General features: G+C 40.0%; 1 protein-coding gene across 1 annotated transcript; it reads left to right on the top strand.

Moving 5' to 3' along the window:
• Positions 1–361: 361 nt before the first annotated feature.
• Positions 362–2022, top strand: LOC125261366. Its single transcript, XM_048179942.1, has 4 exons — positions 362–503; positions 812–1132; positions 1307–1582; positions 1663–2022. The coding sequence occupies exons 1-4, from the start codon at positions 455–457 to the stop codon at positions 1785–1787; spliced, it is 771 nt and encodes a 256-aa protein (XP_048035899.1). The 5' UTR covers positions 362–454; the 3' UTR covers positions 1788–2022.
• Positions 2023–14867: the final 12845 nt, after the last annotated feature.

Here is a 14867-nt window from a genome sequence, read left to right as displayed (position 1 = left end):
CAGTCAACTCATGACATATACTTTCCGCACATAAACTGCCACTAGATGGAGCTAAATTCTTGCATGTGCATTAGGAGAGACATCTGAATAATTGTTAGATTAATTCGCTGTTTTATTGAACTAAACTAGAGAATAATTGTTTTCAATGTTTTCTTCTGAACATATTCAGTTGTTTAAAGGGCAAACTCTTCTCTAGATATCTACTGTATCTGATCAGATTTAGAGGACTCTCTAGAGTCTCACATTGGATATAATAATAGAAAATGTTAAAGTTTAAATCTCTGGACAGAGTTCAGGTTCTGTTCTTCTTCCTTTAGATCAAATAGTGTAATTTTAGTCTCAGAAGGGAGGAGTTTATTCACACTGACTGCAGTTTCAGTAAACCACTTTACACCAGACGGGCAGCACATTCACCATTACAGGTTATTATAATATTGGCGAACTGCTGAACAAAATGTTTGTGGCATTTATTTTCTTCTGTTTGAGCTCATGCAATCTATCTGGTAAGTGTTTTTATGGCTTCACTTCAGTTTATACTATCTGTCCAACTACACATTTGCTCTTTTTTATTTCCATCACTTATTTTTGCCATTAAGTTTATCAGACTAAAATACTCACATGCTTTTGTGTTCATGTTTGAAATGTTGCCATTTTCCCTTCCAGTATGAAAGGTTTAGCTTATTGTGAATTACTCATTTATACATAGAAATTAGTTCAGTGATTTTTTTTAATGACAAAGTATTACTAGTTTAGTTAAAATAATATTTGAAATAGTTTCAAAATTACTAAACTGTTTCTGTTTGTTCATCAGGTGTGTTTGGTGAGTCTGTGTCAGTGATGGAGGGAAACTCTGTCACTTTCTACACTGGTGCTGCTGAAATACAGAGAGACGATCTGATACTGTGGACATTTGGACCTCATGACATTCTCATAGCTAAAATCAACAGACAGAACAATAAGAGCAGGTTTTATGATGAAAATGCTGATGGGAGATTCAGAGACAGACTGAAACTAGATCTTCAGACTGGATCTCTGACCATCATCAGCAGCAGAACCACAGACTCTGGACTTTATAAAGTCACCAGCAGCAGAACAAGGATCACACTTAACACATTCAATCTCTCTGTCTATCGTAAGTTAAACCACTTTTCACAGTCTCAGTATTTTTGTTAAACATTTTTGAAACAGTTTTGCATGGCACTGATACTTTAATTCCAGTGTCGACACGAGTCACTTATAAATGCTGAACTTTCACTCAACACATCTCTCTTTCTTAATGTTAATTACATTTATTCTATTTATTTAGCTCATCTGCCCATTTCTTTCGTCAGTAGTAACTCATCAGTGTCCAGATGTGTGCTGCTGTGTTCATCAGTGGTGAATGTGAGTCATGTGACTCTCTCCTGGTTCAAAGGAAACGGTTTATTGTCCAGCATCAGTGTGTCTGATTTCAGCATCAGTGTCTCTCTTCCTCTGGAGGTGGAATATCAGGATAGAAACACCTACAGCTGTGTGATCAACGATCCCATCAGAAACCAGACTCAACTTCTCAACATCACTCAACTCTGTCACACATGTGCAGGTATATCATTGAAACTACACTTTTTTATTTCCACAAATCAAATGAAACATGCTCATGAATGCCATTTCTTCTCACACAAGACTGCACCCACTGTGGTTTTACTGTGATCCGATTGGTCCACTCTGCTCTGGTGGGCGTGGCTATTGTTGCGGTGCTGTTTTATGAACTCCGATCTAAAAGTCAACAGAAGAGCATGCAGAAATAACCATCAAATGCTCAAATAACCGGATGTGGACATTCTTGAACGACTGCTTTGTGTATGTCATCCTTTCAGTAGACTATATCATTCATGAATAAATGTCATGTAACTGATTATGAATTAATTTTATTCTGTACAGAAAATACTGCAATAAAGTAATCACGAACAGTTGTATTTGTATAGTACCTTTAACGTTGCAAATGGTCCTAAAGTAGCTTTTCCAAGAATAGCTTCAAAACCCACTTTGAACTTTGAAGTGTTCTTTCAGGGGTCATGTGAAAAAACAAGATTGTCATGCAAGAATTTTAGTGTGTATTTGTGCATACAACTTCATTGCCAAGCTGAGGTAACACTGATCTGAACTCAGTCTATAAGGATGTACTTTTGCACACGAGAACATTTACTGTTAGTTTCATTTCTTTATTTTTAAATTTCCTGCATGCAGTTAAATTATAGAAATAAAATCATTAAATTGTTAGTGCTCAAACAAACTCTTTATTAAAAGTCACTGGACCACATAACGACGTGTTCATCCAAACACCATCCTCAGTTGTAAAAACACAGGAAGTGAAGGACCTGCTGCAGTCACATGACCAGCACACAAATAGAAGTCACATGACTTAGGTTAAACACATAGTAGATGGTGTTCCTCTGCGCTCATGGTAGAGCCTCGTCTCCTCCCGCGGTGAAGCACACTGACCCGTCCGACTGCTTTGTGTATGTCATCCTTTCAGTAGACTATATCATTCATGAATAAATGTCATGTAACTGATTATGAATTACTTTTATTCTGTACAGAAACTACTGCAATAAAATAATCACGAACAGGGGGATAAATGTGGGATAAAAAAAAGATTGTCAAACAAGAATTTTAGTGTGTATTTGTGCATACAACTTCATTGCCAAGCTGAGGTAAAACACTCTCGCGACTCTCTCGTATGTAGCGCTGGAAAGTCTGATTCGTTCTAGTGAATTAGTTTGTCCAAAACAGTCCTTTCTCTCATATGTAACTTTGTAAAATCATTCCATTGAATTATATATTGTAAATAAAAAAGGTTCCAAATAATTCACAGGACATGACATTTCAGGGAGTATTCACAATTGGATATTTATTTTTTTATACACGAATTCTTTTTTTTTTTTTATATATACTACAATAATAGTATTGTTTTCAAAAACTTGCACCTTGAAACCATTTTTAAAAGTTTTCAGTCTCCCAAAACACAGCTGTCATGTACAGCTGCAACAACGCGTCGATGTAATCGATTATGTAAATTTGCATAAAATACTTGATGGCGGCTCCCGGGAATGCTGAAAATCTGCTGTCATTATAAAAATATCCGGCCCGATCTAAAGTATAGGAATCTTTTAAACAGAGAACAAATAAATGTCCTACAAGGTCTGTAAAACCAAAATGCCTCCCACAGTATCAGTATCTACGCCTCGATTGTGACTCATTTATTTAATTACGCTCCGTGAATCATTGTGAAACTTCAGGATTTTATGGACACCACCATGTTTGACACTGTCGCTATGGTTACTGCTGCGCTAAAGTTATAATGTGGTTGTGACTTCAACTGTTTGATCAGCGAATGAACTCAAACAGCTACTTTCATCTCCTGAATTAACAAAACATTTCAGGATTCACACTTGAAAGCAGTTGCTGCTAAATCCCAAAAAAGTGACCATGAACATCCATAGACCTCCCTCAAAGCAGTGCCATCTGATTTTTAATCGCTGTGAGGGATAGACATACATCTCTTCAGTGGGTTGTACTGTTATTTCATGTGTTTCTGTATTGTTCTCAAAACACTGCAAAATATCTTTCAGAGAAATTTCAGCAGACAAAAACTTCAGACCATATGAGCTGTGGAAAATTATAAGCGATCTAGGAACTTTATACAGCTTTTTACAGTGGATGCCATTGAAAAGGTCTATACCAGAGGTCTTGGTCCTGGAGGGCCACTGTCCTGCAGAGTTTAACTCCAACACACCTGCTTGAAATTTTTTGTATGCCTAGTGAGACCTGGATTAGCTGTTCAGGTGTGTTTAATTGGGGTTGGAGCTAAACTTTGCAGGACAGTGGCCCTCCAGGACTGAGTTTGGAGACCTCTGGTCTATAGTAAACACCTACACTGCATAAACTTTTGTCAATATCATTAGGTAAAAATTAAATGCACAATATGTAGTTTTTTGCCGCTAGATGTCACCTATTCAAAACAAAAGCAGAGCTTGATGACGCCTTGATTTCATGGAATCTTGGGAAATGTCATCTTCACCTCACAGCCGGTTGAAAAGAATCTGGGGAGGACTCATGCAGAAATCATGTTCATGGATGTGATTATTAATGTTACTGTAGTATGAAGCAGAGCAGGACCGAGTGTTGTGGAGCTGAACGAGGAGCTGGAGCGATTGATAATGAGAGACGAGTGCGACACACACCTCAAGAGCAGCGGGACTTTTATTATGCCTCAGTCGCCACTTCCGCTTCTTCCGGTCATGAGTATGAGGTAACGCAGCTCTGTTTATCATATTAGATACATTTGAGTATGTTGAAAATGATATTATGATGTTACTCTGTGCGTTCGCTCGGCGTAAGATAGATCGATATTAGAATATCATATTAATATAAGAAAGCGAGATAAGACTTACTGTGTTGAACTATATAACATGATTAGTTTTCTGTTGATGAATGTACCCAAACAGTTGCTTAACTGTCTAATAAAAAATAATCATCAGATTAATCAGAAAAAAATACTAATAAAACAATCGATAGATTAATCGATTGTAAAAAATAATCGTTAGTTTCAGCCCTACTGTCATGTAAATTAATGGCCAAAATGCATTAAAGGATTTTAGTTGAATGTGGTGTAATCCCTAAAACAGGTAGGGGATCTGTATCCATCTTAATACAACAATCAGAATGCTTTTACATCAACAAAACATTTGTTTGTGCAAGTGATCAGTTAAGAGCAGATGAGAGAGAAGAACTGAGACTGTTTAACCAGAAACGCTCTGTGGTTTAATGCACCTCTGCTAAAATACATGCTGTGAAGCAGACTCACAGGAAACTGAGGCTAGCAGAAACCAAAAGACTTATTTTTGTGCACATGAAGGTATGTGAGAAAGATGAAGTACAGAAACTGACCAGTGCAGTGAACAGTTTGTCTTTAACACTGAGAAATGAAATTAAAACATGCTTTATATCATTTGAGGTTCAATCGTATTGATATATAACATGTCTTATATATAGTTGTAGTTACAAAGTTACTAGTAAGGCCTAACGAGTTACTTGAGTAGTTTTTTCATTGGATACATTTTTACTCTTACTCTAGAAATTTAGACTATTACTTTCACTTTTACTTTGACTAAATATTTATATAAGTACTTGTACTTGAATACAGTTTTTGGACACTCTACCCACCTCTGACTATCGCTCTACAATCCTTGTGATCTCTTTAAGATCACAAACCTCTGGACTTCTGGTTGTACCTAGGATATCTAAGTCCTCTAAAAAGAGGAAGAGCGTTTTCACACTTGTCTCCTCTTTAGCCAAGCATTCACATAATGCATCTCATATCCTTGTACTCCAGTTATATCAGATCAATTGCATATGACTATCTTTGCTTAATGTTGTGAAAAGCAGTTATGCTAATTATTCTCCATTTGCTTTTTTGTTTTATCTCGGGACACCTGTCCCAAGGACACTAGAGAGTACATGGGATTCAGTTTGGATCCAGCCTCTTAAAGAAGACCTCAGATGACCAACGCCTGTGAAGAGATGGCGCCAACTCCTGTGAGGACTTCAAATGACACAATATCTGGATCAACATGCTCCATTCAAATATTGCTATACAGTCAAACCAAAATTTATTCAGACACCTTGAACATTTAATTCGTTATTACGGTTTATTCAATGGTAATAAAATATGACAAGATCTCCAGAAATTTATTAATTTGAATATAAATTATTTAAATATAAAACCATTTGTGTGAACATGTTATATACTCTTATAATCATGTGAAAACAAAACAAACATTTAAAGTGTAAAATGTAAACTTGCCATATAGCCTACTAGCTGCATGTAAAGGTGCCATTGTGTTGAATAGGGAGACAGGCAGCGCAGCGGTCAGCTCATCCTAACGCTCAAAGTAGGATTTGCCTGAGAGTTTCCCCTCCATGATTCTGATCAGATGAACAGAAAAAAAAAAAAAAAAATCATTAAGGGGGCTGAGGAGAAACATAAAAAGTCTGAGGAACAGAGTGGGTACGTGGGCTACTGGAGCAGGCTCGGCGAGGGCAGGAGATGCAGGCTCGGCGGAGACTGGAGATGCAGGCTCGGCGGCGGCGGCTGGAGCGGAATGACGAGGGGTCCAGTCCATTCCCCTCATACACGACCAGAAGCCCCACTGGCACTGGAGTGGGTTCGGCGGAGTTTGGAGAGGCCTCCGTGGAGACTGGAGAATCTGGCTCAAAGGAGACTGGAGAGAGCTTGCCCTTCTTCCTCTTCCTCCTCTTCTTTTGCCCTCTGGACTCAGTGGAAGTTTGTGGGTCCAGCAGGACACAAGGGAACAGTTCACTGGAGGGCTATGTGGAGGAAGATGGAGGCTGACGAACTGGCCAGGCTGCCCGTGTTTCTGGGGGGACTGGACGAGATGAGCACTTAAAATCCGGAACCTCTTCGACAACGAATTTGGAGCCATTTAAATACAAAATTAAAGTTAATAGTATAGTTTAAGGAAACAATACTCAGGTTCATCAAAACGGATGGTGCTCTCGTCCAGTCCATCCAGAAACAGGGCGTTTAAATGAGCGTCTGACCAATTCGTCAGAAAAGCCAACTCAACAAACTCCTCCACATACCTCTCCAGCGAACGTCCATACTGGAGGAGCCCAACGAGACGATCCGCTGCCGACGTTGGTGTGGGAGGCACGGGAGGAGTAGGAGCCTAGGAGACAGTGAATAGGCCCATCTTAAATAGTGGATCTGCAGCGGTTAGGTCCGTTCTTCTGTTACGGGTGCTGTTGCAGGAGAGAAGAGGCGTTCACAGAGATCCACTAAACAAAGATATTTATTACAATAAAGGCAGCAGGAACAACTAACACACGTAAACTTAACAGAGAACGGACAGGGAGTGAGTCCATTATAAAGGCAGTGCTGATGAGGAAGTCCAGGTGCAGGTGATCCGTGATGATGGGGAGAAGATGAGGGAAGTAAGTGCAGGTGTGGAAACAGGAGGATTATGGGAAATGGAGTCCGGGAGACTGATCTGTGACACAAATGTTGATCAAGACGCTTTCAGGACTTGTGCAGCACACTTGAGGCATTTCTTAATACCAAGTATGCAAACTTCAGGCTTGTGTACTTAGTAGTTCAGACTCAGGAAAACAGACTCCTCAGGATGGGAGGACACAAGTCTGGTGATTCTGCACATGATACAGTAGTGTACTTGAATTTAATTTAATTTGTATCTTAGCGTACTTGATAACGTCACTCAGCTCACTCTGGCTACTCCAGTTATCTCTGTATGTATATTTTAGGCAACCATAAAATGAAATATGTTATTGTGCCAAAGCTGACATAATTGTCCCCACTGGGCAACATTGGTACACACACACACACATGCACTCACACAGAAATACTAGCCTTTGTAATGGTCCACGCTCATTTCCCCTCCCGCTGTTTCTGCCGTCGGCGGCGCGGGTGCACACGCAGTCCCGATGGCACATGGACATGTTGAACATTATTTCTTTGCCCCTCCGTCAGTATTCATAACCCTGGACATTTCACACACTCACACTGCACGTTGTTTGATGTATTGTCTTGTCTTGTCCTTGTTTTAGTGTGTTTAATTGGGCGTGCGATGGTTGGCATTCCGGTGTGAGACTCTGCATCGCCAAACAATAGGCTTGTTCGACTTGATGCAGCGCCGCAAAGACCGATCGGCGGCTGACTTGAAGCAGTGCATGCCGGTAAGAAATGTTGTCCGACTTGAGACAGCGCTGACATCATGTGACTGTAACATGTGGCTTTAAAGTACCGCGAGAGCGATTCGAGATCAGCCGCCTGAGTGAGCCAGTGCAGTTTCTCAAGAGGAGCTGCACGAGCGCTGATGACGACACAGCTGTTTCATGATTGGCCGGATTCACCGCATGACAACGATCACGTGTGTTTCGTGTTTATTGTCATGCCTTCAGCTCCACTAATGCTCAAAAATCTGTGTTTTTATAACAGTTAAAGCTCTTTTCATGTAGTCGCGATGTTGTATTGTCATGTTTATCAAAATAAAACGGAAAAAAAACAAAGACCCCACTACATTGTTATTTAAATAACATATGCTTATGTTGAACTTTATTCTTGTAAAAACAGACGCTGTAAGCAGTACATAATGTTTTGAATGAAAAGGTCTCTGAAACATCAGTGTATTAGTCAAATATTGCATTTATTTCACTTCAGCTGTGATAAAGTATGCAAACCGATGCAAACGCAGCGCGAGCGTCACTACGAGAAGCAGAAAGTGTCCGACTTCACGTCTCCGTTTTCAGCTCCTCCCCGCCTGCACGCGGCTAATCTCGCCGATCGGTTGCATCCAGCCGCAGCCGATGTCGAACACACCTAATGCAATCGAGCGGCAATCGGTTATGACGTCACTGACCGCGCCGCACCGGCGCAGTGCACCAGAAGCCGGCCAAACCATTGTGTAATGTTAATAGGGGTACCCATGTTTTATGTGTGATAAATTTAAAGTGTTAAATGTATTATTTTTGTAATGAATGTTTTATTTGTGGATTATGTGTGGAGTTTGTGTTTAATTTAATTGAATGTATAGGAATGAGTAGGACTGGGTTAAGTAATTAAAGAGTTTATACCTACTATACATACCTGGTTTGAGGAGTCCCGTGGTAGGGGCGGGGTGTAGTCTGGCCTATATAAGAGCAGGCCAGACTTAAAGCTGCAGTAGGTAACTTTTGTAAAAATGTATTTTTTACATATTTGTTAAACCTGTCATTATGTCCTGACAGTAATGAGACAGATAATCTGTGAAAAAATCAAGCTCCTCTGACTCCTCCCAGTGGTCCTATTGCCATTTGCAGAAATACACCGCTCCCGATAAGAAACAATCAATCAGAGCCAGGAGGAGTGTCTTAGCAGTGTCAATCAAGCTCCTGTGCGCGCTGATCACACCCCTCTCATGCACGGCGCGTACAGGCGTACAAATTCAAGATTACCGGTGTGCCGCAGGTTTGCTAATGGCAGACAAACAATCCAAACTGCCAATTCCTCGAGTGGCTCCTGCTCATAAAATAAAGACGGGTAAACGGAACAAGACAGATGACGATGATAAAAAGCCAAAAAGAAAGAATTAGATAGAGCCCGAAATATAGCGAGGGTAAATATCGGAGCGGCTTTTCCGAGGTGGAGGGAGCTACGTGTCCTGAAAGGATTAAAAACCGATGCAGAGTTAGCCACATTTCTGCTTGACAAGTAAGTATCCCTGCTTGATTTGTTTCATTTTTTAAGAACTACACAACTAAGATAATTTCAAAACAGGCCTGACAAATTATGTATGGCATGGTTTCTTGTAGATTTCAGGGTGGTCCTTTGCATAACATCGTTTTATTTCGCCATAAGCAAAGCTGCGGCACACCGGTAATCTTGAATTTGAACGCCTGTATGCGCTGTGCATGAGAGGAGTGTGATCAGCGCGCACGCGAGCTTGATTGACACTGCTAAGACACTCCTCCTGGCTCTGATTGGTTGTTTCTTACCGGGAGCGGTGTATTTCTGCAAATGGCAATAGGACCACTGGGAGGAGCCAGAGGAGCTTGATTTTTTCACAGATTATCTGTCTCATATTCTACTGTCAGGATATAATGACAGGTTTAACAAATATGTATAAAATACATTTTTACAAAAGTTACCTACTGCAGCTTTAAACTAATTGCTTGTTTACCAAGTCGAAGTGAGAGTGCAACTGTGGTGCCTCGAACGAACCGCCAATCACCTGTATATTGTGGATATATGTATATATTTTTGCTTGGATTATTTCCTCTTTGTTTTGCTGTTTGTTGTTTTTTTGGTACTTTGGGTTTTGTTTTTCCCCTTTTTTTCCCCCCATCGTTGTTGTGCACCTGTATATATATTTCACCGTTGGACTGTATATTTTTGGCACTGTAAATAAATTACACTTGCCCAAAATGCTATTGAGGGCTGAGCCATCATTTTTAACATCTTTTACGGACATTCACGTCATCCCCAAGCGAGTGGTGGTTCTCTCTTTATCACAGTTATAAAACACAACTCTTTTTCGTCACATCGCCTCTCCACCTGCATTCGCTGTTGTGACAAGACAATCTGCTTGGTTCCTGTTGGTCTCAGCAGGTCCAGTCTGCTGTGCAGTTTTCGTTTCAGCTGTGCTGTAGCTGGAGAGACTTTAGTGATTGCATGTGGCCTGTTTCTATAGGATAACAGAAAAGTGTTCAATTAGGGAACCCTTACCCTGTGATATCTTTAGAGCGTTCTTCAGAGTCTGGTTTAATCGTTCAGCCAGGCCATTGGTGGATGGGTGATAAGGCGCAGATCTGATGTATTGAATCCCATTCACACTCAGGAAGAATTGAAACTCTTCAGACACCACTTGGGGGCCATTATCGCTTACAAGCTGCTGTGGTATCCCAAAACGACTGAACACAGATCTAAGCTCTTCTATGGTTTTCTTAGAAGATGTGCTGTTCATAACTGCTACCTCTGGCCATTTGCTGTGAGAGTCGACACTCACCAGAAACATGTGACTCTCCATTGGTCCTGCAAAGTCGATATGTATTCTTTGCCATGGCTCCTCTGGGAAGTCTCATGGGTGCAAGGGGGCTATCTGTGGCATTTTTCTTATATTCTGGCAACCTGGACAACCTCTTGCTTCCTCTTCAATCTCTGCATCTATGTCAGGCCACCAGAAGTAGCTGCGGGCCATCACTTTCATCCTCACTACTCCGGCATGGCCTGCATGAAGTTCTTTTAGCAGAAGATTCCTCAGGGGCGGGGGTAAAATGACATGACAACCCCATAGTAGGCCGCCCAATTGTACTGTGAGCTCATTTTGTTGAACTAGATACGGTTTGAAGTTGTCTGCCATCTCTCCTCTCTTGCCATGAGAGATCCAGGCCAAAACTTCTGACAAAACTGGCTCATTTCTTGTGAAATGTTTCACTTGAGCTGCAGTGACAGGCGCACTCTGACTGAGCTTGACTGCCCTCTGGTAGTGTGTCCGGCAGAGGCAACCTGGACTATCTGCGTTACAGTGCTGCTCAGATCTCCTGTACTTGATGTCATACTGATGTGCCGACAACAACAGAGCCCAGCGCTGCATGCGATTTACTACCAATGAGGGAATGCCGGTTTGGGGAAGGTAAGTGGTCTGTGGTCCGTAAGTAGAGAAAATCTCAACCCAAATAAGTATTGGTGAAATTTCTTGACACCAAATATGATTGCTAAGGCTTCTTGTTCAATTTGAGCATAATTACTCTCTGCTGAGTTCAGGGTCCTTGACGCAAAAGCAATTGGCCTTTTTTCACCGGATGGCTTAACGTGTGAAAGTACTGCGCCAACACCATACGGTGAAGCATCACATGCCAGCTGTATCCGTAGTGAAGGGTTTTAATGAGTGAGGACAGTGGATTGTGTTAATACACTGTAAGGAAAAAGGAAGCAAAATTAGCTCAAATGAAATAATTAATTTATAGGGAATTATAAAGAGTTGTTTAGTTTATGACTGAGCAACTGAGTCATCCAGCGTTCATCTGCTCGAGCCGTAATAAACTCTTGTAGCGGATATGAATATCCACAATCGTGAAAACACTGATTAGAGCACGGTAACTTTAAGAATGACAGTTTAAGACATTACATTTTAGAAGCACATAATACAAGACACTTTCTTTTAAAATCTACAAGAGACTTTATTTATTCTAACACAAACTAATCTAACACAAACACACACATACACACACACATGTGCTTGATTGCTCCTGTCTACCTCGCTGCCTCTGTCTCACTGCTCAGTGTGGTTTGCGTCTCCGTATAGCTTTGTTTTCTCTTACTTTTATTGAATCTCATACTTTTATTCATTGTTGCTTATATTATTATTACTTTATATATACTATTGCCTACCACATTAATCTGACATCGCTAGCTTGTAATCTTTGAATCTAAATCGGTTACAACGCGTTTGCATCTCGCTAGCTTGTTAACTTGTCATCAGTCTCGCGCGCTCCTTTTTCAACGCGTTCATCAAACAGCTGTGGTAACTCGGATCAGTCTACAAACATGGTGAGTCATGTCATCCTCTCCCAGTGTTATTTCGTGTTCAGTTAGTCACATGTTCAGCACAGCTCTCTCTGTCAGTGATGAGGGATTTACATGTCATAAATGTAGGGAAATAGTCAGGCTGACAGAGAGAATCTCAGAATTAGAGACACGCATCCAAACTTTAATCAAGGATAGTAAGAATGCAGGGGCGTCAGATACTGTTTTGGATGCGACTAGCTTAGTGAACTCTGTACATTGTTCGGTTCCGGCTGTAGAGCCCGCGCAGCAGGGCACTTGGGTAACGGTGAGGCGGCCTAGCCGCGGAAAACACCACTCTTCCGTTCCAGTAAGAACATCAAACAGGTTCTCCCCACTCAGTGACGAACCCACTGAGAATCCTGTTGAAAGTGCCCTAGTTATTGGTGATTCTATTACACGGAACGTGAAAATAGAGACACCAGCCACCATAGTCACATGTTTGCCGGGAGCCAGAGCACCTGACATCAAAGCAAATTTAAAAGTGCTGGCTAATGCTAATCATAAAATACTCTAAAATTATTATTCACGTTTTCACAAATGATGTTCGAAGATCACTAAAATTAACATTAAAGGGTTAGTTCACTCAAAAATGAAAATTCTGTCATTTATTACTTACCCTCATGCCGTTCCACACCCGTAAGACCTTCTTTAATCTTCAGAACACAAATTAAGATATATTAGTTGAAATCCGATAGCTCAGTGAGGCCTCCATAGAGAGCAGTTCCTCTCTCAAGATCCATAAAGGTACTAAAAACATATTTAAATCGGTTCATGTGAGTACAGTGGTTCAATATTAATATTATAAAGCGACGAGAATATTTTTGGAGCGCCAAAAAAACAAAATAACGACTTATTTAGTGATGGCCGATTTCAAAACACAGCTTCATGAAGCATCGGAGCATAGGTGAATCAGTGTGTCGAATCATTATTCAGATCGCGTGTCAAACTGCCAACGGCTGAAATCACGTGACTTTGGCGCTCCAAACAGCAGATTCGACACTCTGATTCACCTATGCTCCGATGCTTCATGAAGCTGTGTTTTGAAACCGGCCATCACTGAATAAGTCATTATTTTGTTTTGTTTTTTTTGGCGCACCAAAAATATTCTTGTGGCTTTATAATATTAATATTGAACCACTGTACTCACATGAACTGATTTAAATATGTTTTTTAGTACATTAATGGATCTTGAGAGAGGAAGTGTACACTGCTCTCTATGGAGGCCTCACGGAGCTATCGGATTTAAACTAAAATATCTTAATTTGTGTTCTGAAGATTAAAGAAGGTCTTACGGGTGTGGAACGACATGAGGGTAAGTAATAAATGACAGAATTTTCATTTTTTGGTGAACTAACCCTTTAAAGAGGTGTGTGAACTCGCAAGTACAATGTCAGGAGAAGTAATTCGCTCTGGCCCTCTTCCTGTTCATTGGAGTGATGAGATAGTTAGCAGATTATCATCACTCAATGGCTGGCTGTCTAAGTGGTGTCCGCAGAATAATACAGGTTTCATAGACAATTGGAAAAGTTTTTGGGGCAGACCTGACCTGTTGAAAAAGAGATGGTATTCATCCATCCCAGGATGGTGCTGCTCTTCTCTCTAGTAATATGGCACATAGTCTTAGAGCTGAAACATGACAAACTAGTGCCCAGGACAGGAAGCAGGCACACTGGCTAAACCGGCCATCTGCTAGCTGCCTCACATTACAGAAGTCAGATAAATCCCAACACATAGAGATATTATCATATTATCACATAGAGACTGTGTCTGTACCCCGAACATGAAGAGGAATAAACACCTCTGAGCTATGGCCATTACAAAAATCTCAGTTCATTCTCTGTGAAGCTGTATAGCATTCAAGTAACAAGTGAGTGTATCTTGTTGAGAAAAAAAAAACAGTTTAAGTTTTCTTTAAAGCTGCAGATTCACCTTATTTAGACCTTAATCTGATTAAATATCATTGGAAAGAAGGCAATCTATAATGCATTCCAATAATGCGACTAAAATAGGAATACTCCGCCTGTCGTAATTCGATTTGTGTTTACTTCGAGTATGACTTTAGTCGGATTAAAGTAATAAAACATCGCAGTTTACATGGTCCTTTCTTAATCAGTATTGTCTTAATCGTATTAATATCGGATTACTGCTGTCCATGTAAACGTAGTCACTGTGCTCTGCAAGCATTGAGTAAAAATGCAATACATGGGCTATGTGAGTTGTGTTCGAAATAGTAAATTGTGCGCACGTTTCAGTAAATCGAGGGAACGAAATAGTAAATTGTGCGCGCGATATAGCCTACTATTTTTTCCTCCATGTCATGTCCAGGGCTCCGTACAACTCAATACACTACAATGTGTAAAGTTAAAAAATGTAATATTACTAACACAAGATGCATGCACTTTTTAACAATTTAGAAAATTAATGGTTTATTCAAACACTTTTATAACTTAAAAAAAAAAAAAAAAAAAAATAATATAATATATATATATATATATATATATATATATATATATATATATATATATATATATATATATATTTTTTTTTATATATATATATATATATATATATATATATATATATATATATATATATATATATATATGAGAAATAGTAAATCGAGGGAATGAAATAGTAAATTGTGCACGTTTTGGTAAATCGAGGGAACGAAATAGTAAATTTTGCGCACGTTGTAGTAAATCGAGGCAACAAAATAGTAAATCATTCGCACATTTTGGTAAAT

The sequence above is a fragment of the Megalobrama amblycephala genome, unplaced genomic scaffold (genome assembly GCF_018812025.1).
Source record: "Megalobrama amblycephala isolate DHTTF-2021 unplaced genomic scaffold, ASM1881202v1 scaffold405, whole genome shotgun sequence".
Classification (NCBI taxonomy): Eukaryota; Metazoa; Chordata; class Actinopteri; order Cypriniformes; family Xenocyprididae; genus Megalobrama; species Megalobrama amblycephala.
The sequence above is the reverse complement of the archived record's forward strand: the minus strand, read 5'-3'. Positions and strand labels throughout refer to the sequence as shown.

Bases quoted from the DNA above. Each gene is read 5' to 3' on its own strand.
- LOC125261366 (XM_048179942.1), top strand. From the start codon at position 455: ATGTTTGTGGCATTTATTTTCTTCTGTTTGAGCTCATGCAATCTATCT. The intron at 504-811 runs GTAAGTGTTTTT...TTTGTTCATCAG, and splicing joins GAGCTCATGCAATCTATCTG to GTGTGTTTGGTGAGTCTGTG. The intron at 1,133-1,306 runs GTAAGTTAAACC...CTATTTATTTAG, and splicing joins ATTCAATCTCTCTGTCTATC to CTCATCTGCCCATTTCTTTC.